Here is a 19,620-nt window from a genome sequence, read left to right on the forward strand (position 1 = left end):
TGATTGCATCCTAAGATTATTCTCCCCATCTGGAATTATAATAGGGTCATTCAGTCATCCAGTGCAGAAGAGGGCATTCAGCCCATCAGGTCTGTGCCAACCATTCTTGAATGTTTTGTTATTTCAAGTGCTCATCCATGTACTTTTTAAAGGTGTAGAAGAAATGAGAGAAATTGGAGAAAGGTGAACTAGGTGAATTGATTATTGAGTGAATAGCATGTTTGTGTTTGTTCCTGTAAAGTAACATCAGTTATATGAAACTCCATTTAATAAATGAAGCTCAGTTACATTTCACAGCACTAATGCTTTCTGTGTCTCTCAATAGTTTTGATAAAGTGAAAGTCTTTATGCAGAATTACCTCTCAAGTTTAGAAGAAAATCTATTCTCGGAAGATCTGCAGGAACTTTATCTTCTGTTCATCAAATGTTTTGAGGTAAAGCGAGGGGGTCAAGTTGATCTGATTCCTAAAGGTAGCTGAAGGATTGGGACATAGCTCTGAATCTTTCAATGTATCTCTCTTTTCAGGATTCAATAAACAGACACTTTGAACAATGTGGAGGACTTGGCAATTTGGAACTCTTCAAACAGAACTGCAACTTTCTCAGCAGGTTCGCCAGGCACAAGGTTGCTACCTGTAATGAAAATGCTGCAGAATACTTGCAGAACATTGCCAGGCTGCGTTTCTGCTTCAATCTTACAGCTCAACTTCTGTATGAGTCACACAACAGCACAGGTAAAGCATTAGCCTTCAACCATCTTTTGCCTCCACTCTGCGTCACACAAAAACCATTCTCCACCTGGAAGAACGTAAAGGCTGTCCTGCTTCCAGCCTCTCTCCAAGCTGCTGGGGAGTTTCTGGCTGGGCTACTTTGAGTTAGTGAGACTGACTGAAGCAGAGGCTGAATAGGCTGGGGCTGTTTTCCTTGGAGAGTCAGAGGCTGAGCGGTGACCTTATAGAGGTTTATAGAATCATGAATGGCATGAATAGGATAAATAGACAAGGTCTGCTCCCTAGGGTGGGAGTGTCCAGAACTAGAGGGCAAAGGCTTAGGGTGAGGGGAAAGGTTTAAAAGGGACTTAAGGGGCAACATTTTCACGCAGAGGGTGGTGCGTGTGGAATGAGCTGCCAGAGAAAGTGGAGGAGGCTGGTACAATTGCAACGTTTAAAAAGCATCTGGATGGGTAAATGAACAGGAAGGGTTTAGAGGGATATGGGCCAAGTGCTGGCAAATGGGACCAGATTAATTTAGGGTATCAGGTCGGCATGGACAAGTTGGACCAAAGGGTCTGTTTCTGTGCTGTACATCTCTATGACTCTGTGACTCACATTGTCAGACTGCATATCTTCAGCCTCTCTGTGGGGAAGGATATATTCTGTGTTTTAAGATTGTCCTAACCCCAGGTGAGACAGTTGAGCACCTACTCCCAGCTGGAATCTGACCAATCCAAGACTTTAATCTGACCAATCCAATCTATTTGTTCCTCCTCAATTTGACAAAAGGTAGAGCTGCCACCATTTTGAACATTGGCAGGAGCCAGCTAGCTTAGCTGCAGTGGAAGAATGACTCCTCTTCATGCCATTGGTTCAATTCACATATATTATCGATCAAACGTTTTCCGGCTAAAATATAGTGGTTACATAGATAGTGAGAGAAGGAACTCCATAGAAATGGAGATGGAAGATTACAGATTCATAAAGGCATACAGGACTACACCTTAGAAAAAGGCCCTTAATTGAATCCGCTATGGTCAAAAACAACCACCGAGCTAATCTAATCCCATTTTCCAGCACTTTGCCATAGAGTGATACAGCACGGAAACAGACCCTTCAGTCCAACTCATTCATGCTGACCAGGTATCCCAAAGCTAACCAGTCCTATTTACCTGTGTTTCCTCCCTCAACAATGTTAATTGGAAGTGGTTAATTGGATATGGTTGCTATGAAACCCAGTGAGAGGTGTTGAGGCAAATGTGGGATAGAAAAGAAAAGACAATGGAGTTTAATAGTGTTTTTTAACATCCCCAAGTGTGTACAGTCAGTTAAGTGACTATGAAGTGTGGTCAGTCTCTGTGAGAAATGTGATAGCCAATTGCACAATGCAATTTCGTTATGCAAATACTTTTGTAAAGGCTGTTGGTTGAGGAATAAACAGGGCCTTGGTTTAATCATCTTATCAAAAAGACGTTATCTCTGGCAGTGCAACATTCCTTCATGACCATACTGGATGGTAGGGGTTGGTTAGCTCAGTTCGCTGGACAGTTGGTTTGTGGCGTACAGTAGGACCAACAGCATGGGTTCAATTCCTGCACTGGCTGAGGTTACCATGAAAGACTCTCCTTTTCAATCTCTCCCCTTGCCTGAGACTCTGGAACTATGGTAATGTTATTTTTTCAGTCCACTGGAGTGCCAGCCTAAAATTGCTGCTTTAGTCTCTAGAATGGGACTTGAATCTGCAGCTACTGACTTAGCAGAACAATGCTACAAACTAACCAGAGCTGACTATCACACATGTTTTACAACTGTAGCCAGGTTTCATTGTTCCTCTATATTTTGTTAACTATTCCATTATGTACTCTTTGTGAATAGGAATTCTCTGTTTGGACTCAGACAGTACATTCCCTCTATAGTGGCCTGTGCAATTTAAATTATTGGATAAGTTTGAATTTTTACTTTTCAAATAATTATGTTTCCAGATGTGAGAAACAAAGACATAAAGACAAATTTCATGGACCACATAAAAATGATTTGTTTGCATTCTGGCAATGACTGGTACCAAGTTTATTTAATGAGGACAGTCTATGATCATTATGGGATGGCATTTGTTCAGTCTTTACAACGACTCAAAGACTTCCACTGGATGTTTCCAGACAAAATTATTGAGAAACAGGTGAAGTGTTTTATACATGCAGTCAATTTTAAATAATTAGCTAATATCAACACATTATGGTTAAATTCATTGATTAAATGCATTTAATTCTTTGTGTTTATATGCAAAATGTTAGATATTGTATGTAAATGTTATGTGTTTTTACCCCATAATTCTGCAATGTTAATGAATAGAAATGACCTCTGTAGACTTTTCTAGAAGATAAAGCTGTGAAATTTGTATAACAGCATATTATTTGTGTCTGAACAAATGAGTTTGAGTTTACTGTCCAAAATAATCAATGTGACAGGTCTGGAGTCTTTTTCAAACAGTGGCTTAAATAGACCTGAAGTGGCCCACTATAAAGGATAGGGAAAGTAGAATTGAAGCATTTTTCAAAAAGGGGATAAAAATCTTTAAAATGAAAAATTCAGATATGTGGGCACAGGACAGGAAGTCAGCAGAGGTTCAGTGACCAGAATAGTCTTGTTTCAAAGTTATTCATGGGTTGAGGGCTTTGCTGGCTGGACCAACATTTATTACCCATCTCTAGTTGCTTTTGAAGGTGGTGATAAACTGCCCAAGTTGCTTTCTTGAGCTACGGCAATCCATTTTGTTGAATCTTTACACTGTGGAAAGAGGCCATTAGACCCATTGAGTCTGCAGTGACCCTCTGCAGAGTCAGCCCTCAACTCTGCCTTTACCATGGCTAATCCACCTAAGTCTACACATCGCTGGACATTAGGGGGCAATTTAGCGGGGCCAATCCACTTCAACCTGCACATCTTTGGGACTGTGAAGGAAACTGCAGCATCTGGTGGAAACCCATGCAGACACGGGGAGAACATGTAAATTCAACACAGTCACCCGAGATTGGCATCAAACAGCCAGACTACTTTGCTGTCAGGTAGCAGTGCTAACTACTGTGCCACTGTGCTGCTCTGAAAAATGTAGGTCTTTTGTGCTGAAAAACTCTACAATTCTAAATGAAATAATGTGATCCAGTGATGCATTTTCCTTTTTCAAAGTTTTCTTGAAATAAATGCTGTTGAGTGAAATAATTGGCCATTATTGATTAAACGTAGAGATTTTAATTGTGATACAGAATTGCAGTACAGTCCTTCTATTGTTCTGTGTGCTGACATGTCGAGGAATTCTTTCTTCCAGCTTAACTGGACAGATGTACAGATGGATTGCTTTATTTTCTGTGGACGGGAGTATAAAACCATACGTGATACTGTTGCTCAGGCAATCCTGAAATGGCAAATGGATACTGTGACAAACCAGTTAAAGGTATTTGCAAATAATCCTGTTTGGTAACAGTGCAATACTCTGTCTCAGTTTTATGTTAGTTTTAAGCCCAGTATATTGTAGTAGCACTCAACATTTGTTTCATATCTTTGCTCCTGAAAGACTTCAAAATGCTCTTTAAACAATCAACGGGTTTATCTGGCATTGGCCTTCTTCCGTGAGGTAACATCTTTGTTTGCTGTAGAGGATTCCAGTCTGCAACCTAGTCCAAAGGTAAGAATCAATCACTGACCTAATTTCAGATGTGTGGGAACTTAAACTGAGAATAAGTTCTGTCTAGCATGTTATTAGGAGAAAGTGAGGACTGCAGATGCTGGAGATCAGAGCTGAAAAATGTGTTGCTGGAAAAGCGCAGCATGTCAGGCAGTATCCAAGGAGCAGGAGAATCGACGTTTCGGGCATAAGCCCTTCTTCAGGAATGATTCCTGAAGAAGGGCTTATGCCCGAAACGTCGATTCTCCTGCTCCTTGGATGCTGCCTGACCTGCTGCGCTTTTCCAGCAACACATTTTTCAGCTCTGGCATGTTGTTGACTACAGACTGTTACTCAAGAAGGTAACAGCAAACCACTATTGAAATATATATGATGGGAACAGAAAAGAGAAGTAGTAACTAATTTGGGTTTCTGCTCTGCGTCCCCAGGGAAGAAATGGAAGATTTTTAAACAACAGCCAACCTACTTTTTTTATTTTCACATCCAGAGTGTCCTTACACACAACTGTATCCCATCTCCAAATCACCCATGGTAACAGCCAACCTAAGCATCAGCTCTCAGCAGTACCAATTAAGCCTTTCATTAACTTCATTACAATTTACGTTCCCAACCATTTTAGTGTCATCTGTAAATATGGCTATAGTACCTTCTATCCAAACTACATCAAAGTCATTATTATAGACTGTAAGGTTGGAGCATGAGGGCCAAATGCTATGGCGCCCCCACCAATTGCATCTACAGAAACGGTGTTCTGTTTGTGGATGATGCTCGTTCACATGTATTCAGAATGGAAGTGAATACATGAAGGATGGTACACCTGGTGATACAGGAATGTTTATAAGGGTGAAATGAAGCATCCAAAATTCAAGTAGTCAATAAAGATGTTTTTCTATAAAGAGACTTCTATAAATGAGAACAGGCATTCTGTTTGCAATAGGTGCATGCCTACAGATGTGAAGCCATACTGCTCAGTGTTGGAAATGTTTTCAAGATGATTCTTCCCATTGTGGCTCAGACTATTGCATGTTTTAATCATGATAAACTTGGAGGATGGATATTAGAAAATATAAATGTTGAAGATCATGATGAGAAGAGAACAGAGACTGTTTGTTTTCTGGCAGTGTTGAGCACCACATCAGCACTTAGAGCAATTCTATGTGCATTGGTATGAGAGCACCATAGAAACATTTCACATTTAAGTTGCAGTGAGGACTTTTGACATTGCTAAGTAGCATAGACTTTTCAAGCCAAAGGTCTGTACTGAGTTAAAAATCACACGACAACAGGTTATAGTCCAATAGGTTTAATTGGGAGCACTAGCTTTCAGAGCGCTGCTCCTTCATCAGGTCATCACAACCTGATGTTGTGTGGTTTTTAACTTAGTACACCCCAGTCCAATACCAGCATCTCCAAATCAGGCCTGTGCTAATTCAGTAATCTACCACATTTATTGTTCCGGAATGCCAATCTGAAACAAACATCGAGACACTGAAGCTCTCCAATGACTCAGTGCGGGTGTGTAAATTTACCAAAATGAGGGAGACATTTGTTCCTGTAGCTCCGCGGACCTCGGTCAGTTTTCCAGGTGCGGGCCTGCACAGTGTTCTATGTTCAACACTGTGCATTCACGTGTTTCTCTTCATAATTTCTGCTGACAGCAGTAGTTTTGGTGCAAACTTTCAAAGTTAAGTAGTTTCTGTGTAATCTGCATTTCTCCTCAAGTTCTGAGATAGGGCACAGGAATTGCATCTATGAATGTTGTCAACATTTTTAACAATAATTACCAGCTCTCAGAACCCAAATGAAAACAAAGATTTTCACAAAGAGTTTATAGAATGACCTGGTCATTTATTCCAGTATTCGATGACAATTTGGAACAGTGCACTAGTATTTTTTTTGTCCCGTATATTTGCTTACAAATGTAACGCACAAATTAAATTTCATAATTTATGTCTGAAAATGTTTCACCTAGCAATGAGTAGATTAGCAGCCTTGTTTGTAAATGAGAAAATAAACTGTGATACAAATGCACTGACTTTGCAAAATCTGCTATCTTTCAGTTAATCACCATGTTGCAGACATTTATTAAAGATAGTAAACTCTTTGAGGCTGCAGACCTGAAGGACTTCTGCACTAAATTGGTGGAAAATGCCACTGGAGATCAAAACTCTTCCCGATGGATCACAGCAAGACAGTCAAACCAACGGCACATCCTGATTGAAATAATTGTGCACGCAGCCTTGGTTTTCATCTGTGGAGAAAATGTTTTGAAATCCCCACTCTACAAAATTGCTTTCAGATCTGCAGAAATGAGGGTGAGGAAGTCACAGACGCACAATTTCTATAAGAAAAATTTGCTTCCCAAGTTCTAAGTCATCCATAACCCCCTGAAAAGGAAAGTTAGCAGGGCTATTGCAAAAGAACCAGGGAGTGGGCTGTTTGCTAGCTAATTCCAAAAATCAGCATAGACATTAAAGGCTGAATGACCTGCCCCATGTTCTGTGATTTGTAATGCATATCATAGGATTACCATGACTCACTAGACTTGTCTCATCCAAGATACTTAAAACATATACTGACCCAGTCAGAAGCACATAACAAATAGGATTCGCCTTGTGCCTATCAGTGGTGTAATCACATCTGATCTGGTGAGGCTTTAACTCCCTTTATTTCCTATCCTAATTCCCTTATCAATCAAGATTCGATCTAATTCATTCTAAGTACTCAATAAGCCAGCCCCCCAATGATCACTGGAAAACACTGACAGTCTCTAAGAGAAAATATTCCTCTTCCTCTCCATCTTAACTAAGGGACCCCTTATTTTGGAACTATGCCTCTGAGCATCTACCCTTCCAAGCCCTCTCTAAATCTTCAGTATTTCAAATAGGATCACTCATCGTTCTTCTAAATTATTGATCCATCCTGCCCAGTCTTGCCTCCTGAGAAGAATTTCACTGCTCAATGTCTGCAATGCTTGGTGTTTGCAGTAAAAGGGCAAAGCTCCATCATAAAGCATTCCCAGGCTATGGAAGATGACCGAATGTTTACTACATTCTCTGTTGCTCCCCATCATTTGTAAGTGTGGACTCCATTGCCAATGCTTCCTTAGCACATTTCTTCACTCGGTAAGGTCACAGGCTGGAATATGTAATTATCCATTTATGTCATCAAGTCACTACATGATTGGAAATGACTAGTGCTGATCATTTCCCCTCTGTCACCTCTGCATTCTCAATTATCACCCCCTCCACCACCACCGCTTTGACTGCAACCAAGATTCCCATCACTAAAGAGAGTCATTGATGCTGTCTGAGTACCAGTCTGCCAACTGATCATAGTGGTCATGGTGAGAAGTTTACCATTATGTTCTATTTATAGACTAGGACTTGAGGTCATGTGTTGCATCGCCAACTTCAAGAATAATGCAAATCTTCTCTGATTTAGCAACAACATTCTCTTTGATGACCAAGATCATAAATCTCATTAAAATGATCTAATATATTATTCAGACTTCAGAATGGTTGGATACTAGGTCACACTTGGAACCAGAGAGAATTCCCTCAGACTCGGGATTCAGAGCTCCAAATATTATTTCTTTACTTATACTTCCCTCTGGATCAGAGAAATCAGTGATGTTGATGTCAGAAACATCTTGACAGCAGGAAGGGACCTATTATAACATTCTTACATGTTCCTTTCTACTTTTAGCACGCCTATTTACCTACCATGCCAGAAGATGTTTTTAGTGAAGTTAAGCAATTGACTCGAGAGAAGGTGACTTGGTACCGTAAGTGTCATTCATCTCTGTGCTGTTAATTATTTGTAATTTACAAACCAAAAAGATTAAATGTAGATCTAAAATACTTCCAATTGTATCATTAAAATTTGTTTATGTACCTCAAAAATGCACTTATTTTGACAATCGGGGGTCTTTTGCTTTTCATGGTAGCCTAGAAGGCTATGTTTTCATGGTGTTTATATGTGACAAGTAGCCTTGTATGCTGCAAGAATGCGATTATTGCATTTTCACTGCAGTATGAATGCACTAAACTTTATTATACTAGAGCTAAAATATTTATGGCAGACCATATTAATACTCTGGCTGCTACAAAATTACGGATGGGAGAAAATGATTACAAAGGAGATAAGGCATTTCCGTGATATTCAGATTTAATCCTCATCTGTGTAGGAAGATAGTCATCTTGCTGATGCTATTACACTTTCCAAGGCATTTTATAAATGATAAGTCTGACTCTTGTTCTATATATTTGAGCGTTCGGCAAAAGTAACATTGGCAAATGAAGGTGCAAGTATCACACTGCAACTGACATTGTCAATGTGACTAGTAGATGTGTTACAAGGAATTTCATTGTTCAGGGAAGGGTAATGCTTGATACATATGGTGGAAAACACTGTTGCCTTCAAAAGTGTTATTTTTAATATACTTAACCAAGAGCAAGACAATAACTAAATCCAGTTATAGATAAAGATGGAATTTTCTCTAATTCCTTTTATTGCTACACTGTTAACAATACATCTCCCACTATCTATATTTCATTGCAGACTGCAGTTGCGGTGAACCTGTTCAAGTTGCTAATGTAAGTATTAATTTTATTGTAAGTATAAATAAGGTTTCAAAATAGTTTAGAGTGCCTTTAGAATTTTCATTGCACCCATATTAAAGAATTAAATTATCAGTCCTTCCTTTTCTGCATCCTTTTTAAATGAGGCTATGTACATAGCATATTATTTCCTATGCATTAGACAGTAAGTTAATATTGCGAGGAATATGGTGGGTCTGCACACTTAATCTGCAGGGGCCATATGTGAGCAGGAAGGGATGAAATCTGAACTCTTCAAATTTGATTTCTCTTTTCCACAAATGCCGCACCAGAGTTAAAGACACTCCAAAAATGAGTGTAAAGTGAGGTCTCAATTAGGGAAACCTAATTTTCGTTGACATTTGCTTGAATTGTCCTGACCTGCTACTCAAATTAACTCACTCTTCTTCTACTGTGCTGCAATGCTAATCCATTAACTAAGAGTCAGCTTGTCCCTGCATTTCCCCACGTAACTCACTCATAGTATCCTTACAGTACAGAAAGAGACTGTTCAGCCCATCAAATCTGCACCAACCTTCCTAAGGGCATCCCACCCAGACCCAGCAACGCTGCATGGACTATTACCAATCCACGTAACCTGTAAGTCTTTGGATTGAGGGAGGAAACCAGAGCACTTGGCGGAAACCCACGCAGACATGGGGAGAACGTGCAAACTCCACACAATCACCCAAGGCTGGAATCGAACCTGGCTCCCTGGCAGTGTGAGGCAGCAATGCTCACCACTGAGCCACCATGCCATCGTACTCCTGTCTATCTGCCTGCTTTACAGCTTCTCCTTGGTCATGAAAAACTGAAATAAAGTGGAGCTGAAAGTACATGTAAATGTTTTACCAAACACCACCATTCTATCAGAGAATGATCCACTGGTCTGGCACTTTCTCATTGTGCAGCACCAAGGGACCATGGCAGTGTCAGGTGCACTGTGCTGAGATGTTAACCTGAGGCCCCAGTTGCCTGTTTAGATAGCAGTAAAAGATGCCATGACGTTATTTTTGAAGATGAACAGGGAATAAATGCTGAAATCCTGGCCAACATTAATTCCTCAATCAACACCACAAAACAAAGCAACAGGCTTGATATCACATTGCTATTTGTGGGAGTTTGCTGCGCTGTGTGATTACATACAGAAGATTGAGAGGTCTGAAGTGGATAAAAGCTTGTGAAATTGATTACTATGAATGTCTGAACTCATACAGTGCCAATGTAGTGCATGAAGTGTGAATGGGAGTGTTTACTGGTCATTTTCCTCATTGATAACTTGGTACCAGGGCTCCCCCATGGTTCATGAATCCTCAGAATTGCAGGAAAATTTGAAATGCCTATCCCTGCAATGAAGCTGGCAAGAGTGGGAGTGCTGCATAAGATCATAAGGAGAAGCAGTAGTAGGCCACTTGGTCCATCAAGTCTGCTATGCTGTTCTTTGAGATCATGATTGATTTGATAATCCTCAACTTCAATTTCCTGCAATTTACCCAATTGCCTCGATTCCCATTCTGATTAAAAATCTGTCTATCTCTACCTTGAATATATGTAGTAAACCAGCCTCAACAGCATGTTCTGATGTAGAATTCCACAGATTCACTATCCTTTGAGAGAAGAAATTCCTCCTCATCTCTCTCTGTCTTAAGTGGGTGATTCCTTACTCTGAGATAATACCCTCAGGTCTTCCATTCTTCCTGCCAAAATGCATTTAGCCCCATTAATTTTCCTCATACTTTTTCTTTCGTGATAGCTATTCTATTGATTTCTTGCTCTTCCTTTCACTTCACCTCCTTGATTATTTAATATTTTTGAAATGTTAGTAGTGCCATCTCCATGTGGGTTGGCTATCTGTGCAGGCCCAAATTGTCAGAAATGGAAAAGAGGTGAGAATCCAGTAATCCAGTCTTCTCTACACCATTTAAATGTCTCTAGATTGGCCCAATTCAGCATAAATCTGGGCCTGTGACTATGATGTTATGTCACATCCATTTAAACATTTACAACTCACGCTGTCACCTTTCCCAAGCACTTTTATCCTTCCTTTGCCATTCATGGCTAAATACTAATCATTGACTATGTCTCTGTATTACCAAATGTTTCCTTCTATCAGAGATGGCGATTGACCATTTGGATGTTTCTTCGGTTTGATTGATTCTGGCTTGGATGTCCTGGAGCTGAAGCTTTGTGCTGGTGTATGCAAGTCAATCAGTGAGGCAGCTTCCCTGCACTTGGCAATGAGAGATTCAAGCTGATAAACTAACTAAACAATTCTTTTATTGACAGTGTGGAAAACCAACACAAACTGCTCGTTGCTCTCATTGTGGTAGTGTGGTTGGTGGACAACATCACAGTGCTGTTCCTGGATTTACTGTTTCACAACAGTATGTATATTTCTCTTTTAAAAATTCAGAACATAAGAAGTAGGACACTTGGCCCAGTGAGCCCATTCCGCTATTCAGTGTGTCCATGACTGATCATCTGTCTCAGTGCCAGACCCCCACTCTTTCCCCATTCTATCTGATCCCTTTGGCTTCTAGAAATCTATCTATTTATTTCTTAAGAATATTCATTGACTTGACTCTGCAGCCTTCTGTGGTAGAGAATTTTACAGGTTCACCTCCTTCAGAGTAAAGAAATTCCACTTCATCACAGTCAATCCCCTATTCCATGTCCTTCACTCCTGTCTCCCAGCAAAGGTTCCTATTCCCCTACCACTCTAGTTTAAACTCGAGCACCCCCATGGAACTAGCAAATGCTCCAATAAGAATCCTGCTAGTATACAATCTGTCCAGCTTGTACATCTCCCATGATCGCCAGAATCAGTCCCAATGCCTCAAGATTATGGCATCCTGGGATCACCGCCTCTTCAAGTGCTGCTTTTTAATTTATTTTCTAGCTCCCTAAACAGAGGAACCTCAATTATCTGAAAGACACAGGCAGGGAGTATTTCTTTCAGTTAATCAAATTCCGGATAATCAAATGCTGGATAACACAGTTTATCCAAGCATCGGGACTTTGTGATTTTGCCGGATAATCAGATATTCAGATAATCGAATATTGGATAATTGAAGTTCCTCTGTATTCTGTTTGCAGGACCTCATTAATACTGCCATGGACCATGACCCTTGTTTGCTCTCTGTCCCCCTCCAGAATATCAGAATATGCTGCATATTCCCTGTCACTACAGCACTCACCCCTACTTCTCAACTACCACTGCACATCTGAACCATTCCTAGTGCCACAGACTTGGCTCTCATATCATTCCCCCAGAAACCATCTCAGTCAGCAATGTCCTAAACAGAAAATCTGTTAGAGAGAGAGAGATAAGCCAAGTGACTCCTCTTGAATGACATGCCTAATGCTTTCACTCTGGGGGTCACCCATTCTCTTTCTACCTGTGCAATCTTTACCTGCAGTATGACCACCTCACTGAACATGCCAATACCTTTTTATACATTTATGTGCTGTGGGATTCATGGATGCAGCCCAGCATTTATTGCCCATCCCTAGCTGCCTTTGAGAAGATGGTGATCAGCTGCCTTATTGAACCAATGCAGACAGTGTGCTGTAAGTAAACCCACAATGCCGTTAGGCAGGGAGTTCCAGGAGTTTGACTCAGCAACAGTGAACAACACTGACCTTATTTTGCGATATGCTTTTGAAGGAAAGGATAATTTGATCATTTCTGTGGCACAATAAAACACAACTGGATGATAATACTGACTGTTAAAAGCAGCAATACCAGGCCAGCAGACTCAAATGGTTTTGAGTCTGAACTGACCACACATAGCAAATAAAAGTTGGTCAGTATAGGAAGTCGGTGAATTCAGTTTTGGTCACTTCCTGTAACAGAACAGACCTTCAGGAATCTCAAGGCTCAATTGATCTGTGGTTCTTTTGTAGTCACATAGATCAAACTAAAACTGGTCATGTCTTGGGAAGTGCCTCAAGGAGAAGTCAAGTTGTTGTACCTGATCGACAGATGACTCCTGTTGTTTTCCTGTTATTGCGGACACTGACACATGTATCAATGATGCTCGGCACATTTCACCATCGTCAGGTAACTGACTCTCTTTTAATAAAGTTATATAAGCCTGATTTTTTTTACTTTATATTTCATTCACTGATGTGTGTGCTCCTGGATTGGGCCAGTATTTTATTGTCCAGTCCTAATTGACCTTAAGAAAGTTGGTGTGACCTGCTGCTGCCCATGTCGTGTAGGTAGACCCACAGCATTGTTTGCCAGGGAGTTCTAGGATTTTACTCAGTAACAGGAAAAGAAGTGCAATATGTTTCCAAGTTGGGATGGTGAGTAGCTTGAAGGGAAACTTGCAGGTGATGGTGTTTCCATGTTTTTGCTGCCCTTTTCCTTCTAGGTGGAAGAAGTTGTGGGTTTGGAAGGTTTTATGGTGTAATAACAGCATTTTAAGATCTAAAAGAAAGTCTTGCATTTATAGTGTAGACTATATTAAAAATTACGTATCTGTGCAGTTGCTGTTCTAATTCACATTTATGACGAAAATTGCCTGAAATGTGTCACTTTGTAATGACACAATTCCTCTCAAAGAGGCGCTGCAGTACCATCAATGGCAGGAGAATGTAATTATGATTTGGCAAGTTTACAACAACATAAAGCAATATACATATTGCCTCTGCTGTCACCTCACTTCAAATGATAACAGTCCCTGATCTTTAACCGTCTGAATTCAATGTCATGTGAGACCAATTAATATTCATTGATAAAATCCCTACAGTGTGGAAACAAGCGTTTCGGCCCACCAAGTCCACACTGAACCATCAAAGAGTATCCCACCCTGAACCATTTCTCATTTACCCCCAACTAATGCGCCTAACCTACACATCCCTGAACACTATGGGCAATTTAGCGGGGCCGATTCACCTAACCTGCACATCTTTGGATTGTGGGAGGAAACCCACGCAGACACGGGGAGAGTGTGCATCTTCGCACAGGTGACCTGAGAATCAAACCTGGGTCCCTGGCACTGTGAAACAGCAGTGGTAACCACTGAGCCACCTGTGCCTCCCAAACGAGTGAAGCTTTGTCTAAACTCTTGGTTTTATAGACAATAGATAAGAGACAATAGGTACAGGAGTAGGCCATTCTGCCCTTCGAGCCTGCACCACCATTCATTATGATCATGGCTGATCATCCTCAATCAGTATCCTGTTCCTGCCTTATCCCCATAACCCTTGATTCCACTATCCGTAAGAGCTCTATTCAACTCTTTCTTGAAAGTATCCAGAGACTTGGCCTTCACAGCCTTCTGGGGTAGAGCATTCCATACACCCACCACTCTCTGGGTGAAGAGGTTTCTCCTCATCTCTGTCCTAAATGGTCTACCCCTTATTTTTAAGCTGTGTCCTCTGGTTCGGCACTCACCCATCAGCGGAAACATGTTTCCTGCCTCCAGAGTGTTCAATCCTTTAATAATCTTATATGTCTCAATCAGATCCCCTCTCAGTCTTCTAAATTCAAGGGTATAGAAGCCCAGTCGTTCCAGTCTTTCAGTGTAAGGTAGTCCCGCCATTCCAGGAATTGACCTCGTGTACCTACGCTGCACTCCCTCAATAGCCAGAATGTCTTTCCTCAAATTTGGAGACCAGAACTGCACATAATACTCCAGGTGTGGTCTCACCAGGGCCCTGTACAGCTACAGAAGAACCTCTTTGCTTCTATACTCAATCCCTCTTGTTATGAAGGCCAGCATGCTATTAGCTTTCTTCACTACCTGCTGTACCTGCATGCTTGCTTTCATTGACTGATGTACAAGAACACCTAGATCTCGTTGTACTGCCCCTTTACCTAACTTGACTCCATTTAGGTAGTAATCTGCCTTCCTGTTCTTGCCACCAAAGTGGAAAACCATACATTTATCCACATTAAACTGCATCTGCCATGCATCTGTCCACTAACCCAGCCTGTCCAGGTCACTCTGTATTCTCCTAACATCCTCCTCCCATTTCACCCTGCCACCCAGCTTTGTATCATCAGCAAATGTGCTAATATTACTTTTAATATCTTCATCTATATCATTAATGTACATTGTAAAAAGCTGCGGTCCCAGCACTGATCGCCGCGGCACACCACTGGTCACCGCCTGCCATTCCGAAAGGGAGCATTTTATCACTACTCTTTGTTTCCTGTCAGCCAACCAATTTTCAATCCATGTCAGTATTTTGCTCCTAATACCATGTGCCCTAATTGTGCTCACTAACCTCCTATGTGGGACTTTATCAAAGGCTTTCTGACAGGTATACTACATCCACTGGATCTCCCTTGTCCATCTTCAGAATTACATCCTCAAAAAATTCCAAAAAACTTTGTTTTCAGTTCTTTTAAAATAAATGGTATGGGGAGTATAGGAGTTGGGAGGTCATGTTGTGGCTGTACAGGACATTGGTTAGGCCACTTTTGGAATTTGTGTGCAACTCTGGTCCCCTTCCTATCGGAAGGATGTCATGAAACTTGAAAGGGTTCAGAAAAGATTTACAAAGATGTTGCCTGGGTTGGAGGATTTGAGCTATCGGGAGAGGTTGAATAGGTTGGGACTGTTTTCCGTGGAGTGTCAGAGGCTGAGGGGTGACCTTATAGAGGTTTATAAAATCATGAGGGGCATGGATAGGGTAAATAGACAAGGTCTTTTCCCTGGGGTGGGGGAGTCCAGAACTAGAGGACATTGGTTTAGGGTGAGAGTGGAAAAATATAAAAGAGACCTAAGGGCAATGTTTTCATGCAGAGGGTAGTGTGTGTATGGAATAATTAGCCAAAGGATGTGGTGGAGGCTGGTACAATTACAGCATTTAAAAGGCACCAGATAGGTATATGAATAGGAAGGGTTTAAGAGGGATATGGGCCAACTGCTGGCAAATGGGACTAGGTTAGGTTAGGATATCTGATCAGCACAGACAAGTTGGACCGAAGGTCTGTTTCTGTGCTGTACATCTCTCTGACTTTATGCCTCTAAGTGCTTCTATTGAAATAGTAAACAATGGATTTTCACATCAATATGAAATATTACCATTGCTTAGTATAATTCCCAGTCAATATTTTCTAATCTTTTATCTGTAATAAATTCATTTGTGCAGCCGCCACAGAAAGTAGATGTGTCAGGGTAGTAATCTGTCATTTGAAATGCAGCTAGTGTGGCAGGAGAGTTGAAATAACCTTCTTATTTGAAGTTATGGACTGATGTGATAGAGTCTCTTCTTTAAACAAGGTGGACAGTTGCAGAGACTTGCCTTCTTGGAATGCATTTTCTATACAGTTGAAAACGCAAAAATCCTGTCCATTCATTTCTTCAGATTATGCAAGAAATGATTAAGCCACAGGTACCAAATGTCTCAGAGTTCCTGTGGCAGCATCTAGAAACCGACCTAACGCAGCTTGGAAAGTCACTGGGGAAGAACAATGATGATACAGCTACCTGCATCCACCTGGTTATTCATAAACTTATGAATCACATTAAAGGTATTGGTAGGGTATTCTTGTCAAAGGTTTAAGTCAGTTTGAATAAAAATAGTATGTAAACACCACTCCAGTAGAGCAACGTTTAAATCCAACTAAATTTGTAAATCTAGTGTCAGTCTGTGATATACACACCTTTGATGTTGGGAGTGATTTGCTGGTTGGGCGGGGGGGGAACGGCGGTTGAGGGGGGAGGAGTCTGTCAATCCACAAGCAGAGGATGGTACCCTGATGGGACGTTTTGACCAAGAGTACAGTACTGTTCACCTCACTACCCTCAGTATAACTTGGATTTTATTATGTGAAGTTGCAGCACATCATTGAGAAATTCATCTTTTGCCACCCTCACCCATTTTAACCCACATTTATCTTGCATTATCATAGAATCCTACATTTTTGGAAGCAGGCCAGTGGAGTTTGCACATTCTCTCTGCGTCTGTGTGAATTTCCTTTGGGTGCTCCAGTTTCCTCCCACAGTGCAAAGATGTGCATGCCATTTGGCCCATTGAGTCTGCGCTGACCCTCTAAAGAGCATCCCATCCAAACCCTATCACATGGCTAACCCACATAATCCACACATCCCTGGATGCTATGGGAAGTCTAGCACAGCCAATCCACCTAAACTGCATACCTTTGGGCTATGGGAGGAAACTGGAGCACCCAGAGGAAACCCATACTGACTCAGGAAGAACGTGCAAACTCCACACAGACAGTCACCCAAGGCTGGGATTGAACCCCAGTCCCTGACACTGTGGTGACAGTACTAACCATTGAGCCACCGTGCCATCCATTTGCTTTACCTGATTCAAGCAGATTTACATGGACACACTGCATATGGCAATATGTTACTTTGTTTATACCATTGCGTGCAACTCAAAAAAATACATCTTTTTATAATTCCATGCACTGGCAGAATTCACTTTGAGGACATTCATGTCAATCATAATTCAGCCTGTCGGGTATATATTGCATGCACCTTCGAAGTCTGCAGTTTAATTTACCTAGAATCATAATATGTACGTTTTTTAAAAATTAACAACTTAGAAACTAACTTATATTTTAATGTATAAAGACAACTGTTCCCCAAAAGTCATTAAGAAAGATTTGTTGGGGGTGCATATTATTGGTTAATATGAAATGTATAGACTAAAAGTACTTTGTACTGATTTGTTTTCTTTTCTGCCCAGTGCACAAAAAAGGATGGAACGAACAGCTGTCATCAAAGACAGAGAGAAATGCATGGGAGAATCAGTTCATCGAGGTTGTTATTTCTCCATTGTTGCAGGTTGGTAAATTATTGTATGAGGTGCTTCTTGATGGAAGCTGAAGTGTAGGAAATGTGTTCTTCATTACAATACTATTTTCATCATGAGAACTTCAGAACTATTTCATTAAATGGAAGTGCGGTTAGGAATATCAATCTGACAAGGCACCTCATAATGCCAGAAGACGTGATAGAGAGCTTCAAAGCAAGAATAAATACCTGTGAGAAGACAATGAGAAACATGCAGAAAGTGAGATTAGGATGAATGCATAATTGGAGAGGAACCATATGAAGAGCTTTTTGATTGTAGAGCTACTTATTCCAAAAAGGCTTCAGATTGTTGCACTTTTGAAGGAATCACTTTCTGAGGAACTTGCTTCTGAGTGCATAGGGTTCTGGATTCAAGATGAATTATAGAGTTATGACCACATAATCTGGGCTATAGCCTCACCTTGGGAATGTTTGTTTCTAGAGACTACACTAAACAGAGGGCCTGTGTACATTTTAACTCAACATGAAAGATCCCTTGGAAAACAAATTTGAATCTTATTCTTGGTCAATATTTATCTTTCATTTAACATGACTAACATGGATATCCCATCATTTAAACCATTGATAGTTTGGGACCTTTTGTGGGTAAATTGGTTTTGCCTTTAATACAGCAATGCATATCCTTCAAAAGTTACCTCATGGGCACAAAGTTCTGGGATGTCCTTAGAACACGAAAGGTAGTAAATAAATGTACAAGGAACAAAGAAACAGCACATGAACAGGCCCTTCAACCCACCAAATCTTCTCTGACACATGATGCCTTTCTAAACTAAAAACTGTTTGCCCCTCCATATCCTGATATTCCCTGCCTATTCATGTATCTGTCAAGATACCTGTTAAATGTTGCCTTCCACTTCCTTCCTGCTTTCTTTACATTCTTTGAGGACTCTGTCTGTCTTCAGTTTCCAAAACCTGCCATATGTCTCCTTTTTCTTTTTGGTGAAGCTCACAATTTCCCTTGTCATCTTGGGTTCCTGAATCTTGTCATCCTTATTCTGCATTTTCACAAGAACATGTTGGTCCTGAAATCTAATCAACTTTAGAAGATTCCCACATGACAGATATGGATTTACTTTCAATCTACATTCCCCAGTTCCTGTTTAATATTTTTATAGTTCCCCAATTTAGTACTTTCACCCAGGGACTACTCTTACGCTTATCCAAAAGTAACTTCAAACTAATGGAATAATAATGGTCCCCCACTGAAATTTGGACCAGGCTTATTTCCCAGTACCAGGTCTCATATGGCCCCTTACATATTGCTGCAAGGAACCCTCCTAACAAATTACCCCCATCCAAGCTCCTGGCACTATGGAAGTCTGAGTCAATATGGAGAAGTTAAAATCACCCACCACAACAACCCTGTTATTTTTACATTTTCCCATAATCTGTCCACATACCTGTTCCTCTGTCACTCATTGGGCAGTCTGTCATACAACCTCATCAAAGGACTGCACCCTTCCTATTCCTGAACTCCACCCATATGATCTCAGTGGATGAGCTGTCCGAGATGGCCTCTCTCAGTACAGCTGTGATATTCTTCCTTATCAGTAACTCCCACAGCTCTTACACATCCCTCTCTATCTCATCTGAAACATCTAAATCCTGCAATATTATGCTGTCCCTCTCTCAATCAAGTCTCTGTAATGACATAGAGTCATAGAGGTGTACAGCATGGAAACAGACCCTTCGGTCCAACCCGTCCATGCCGACCAAATATCCCAACCCAATCTAGTCCCATCTGCCAGCACCCGGCCCATTTCCCTCGAAACCCTTCCTATTCATATACCCATCCAAATGCCTCTTAAATGTTGCAATTGTAC

The 19,620-nt window shown here is 40.9% G+C and overlaps 1 protein-coding gene across 3 annotated transcripts in view; it reads left to right on the top strand.

Moving 5' to 3' along the window:
• Positions 1–19,620, top strand: part of LOC122562201 (E3 ubiquitin-protein ligase rnf213-alpha-like) — a 159,421-nt gene that overhangs the window by 122,164 nt on the left and 17,637 nt on the right. For 2 of the 3 annotated variants that reach the window (XM_043714879.1, XM_043714880.1), the window contains exons 52-63: positions 326–434; positions 527–734; positions 2,696–2,889; positions 4,036–4,161; positions 4,282–4,392; positions 6,453–6,707; positions 8,101–8,179; positions 8,956–8,990; positions 11,280–11,377; positions 12,900–13,056; positions 16,320–16,485; positions 17,670–17,767. In XM_043714879.1, the coding sequence (XP_043570814.1) occupies positions 326–434; positions 527–734; positions 2,696–2,889; positions 4,036–4,161; positions 4,282–4,392; positions 6,453–6,707; positions 8,101–8,179; positions 8,956–8,990; positions 11,280–11,377; positions 12,900–13,056; positions 16,320–16,485; positions 17,670–17,767 (1,636 nt within the window). Of the gene's footprint in view, positions 1–325; positions 435–526; positions 735–2,695; positions 2,890–4,035; positions 4,162–4,281; positions 4,393–6,452; positions 6,708–8,100; positions 8,180–8,955; positions 8,991–9,488; positions 9,644–11,279; positions 11,378–12,899; positions 13,057–16,319; positions 16,486–17,669; positions 17,768–19,620 lie in introns of those variants that run through there. The other variant, XM_043714881.1, reaches the window with a different exon arrangement.

This window comes from Chiloscyllium plagiosum, chromosome 24 (assembly GCF_004010195.1).
Source record: "Chiloscyllium plagiosum isolate BGI_BamShark_2017 chromosome 24, ASM401019v2, whole genome shotgun sequence".
In the NCBI taxonomy this organism is placed as follows: Eukaryota; Metazoa; Chordata; class Chondrichthyes; order Orectolobiformes; family Hemiscylliidae; genus Chiloscyllium; species Chiloscyllium plagiosum.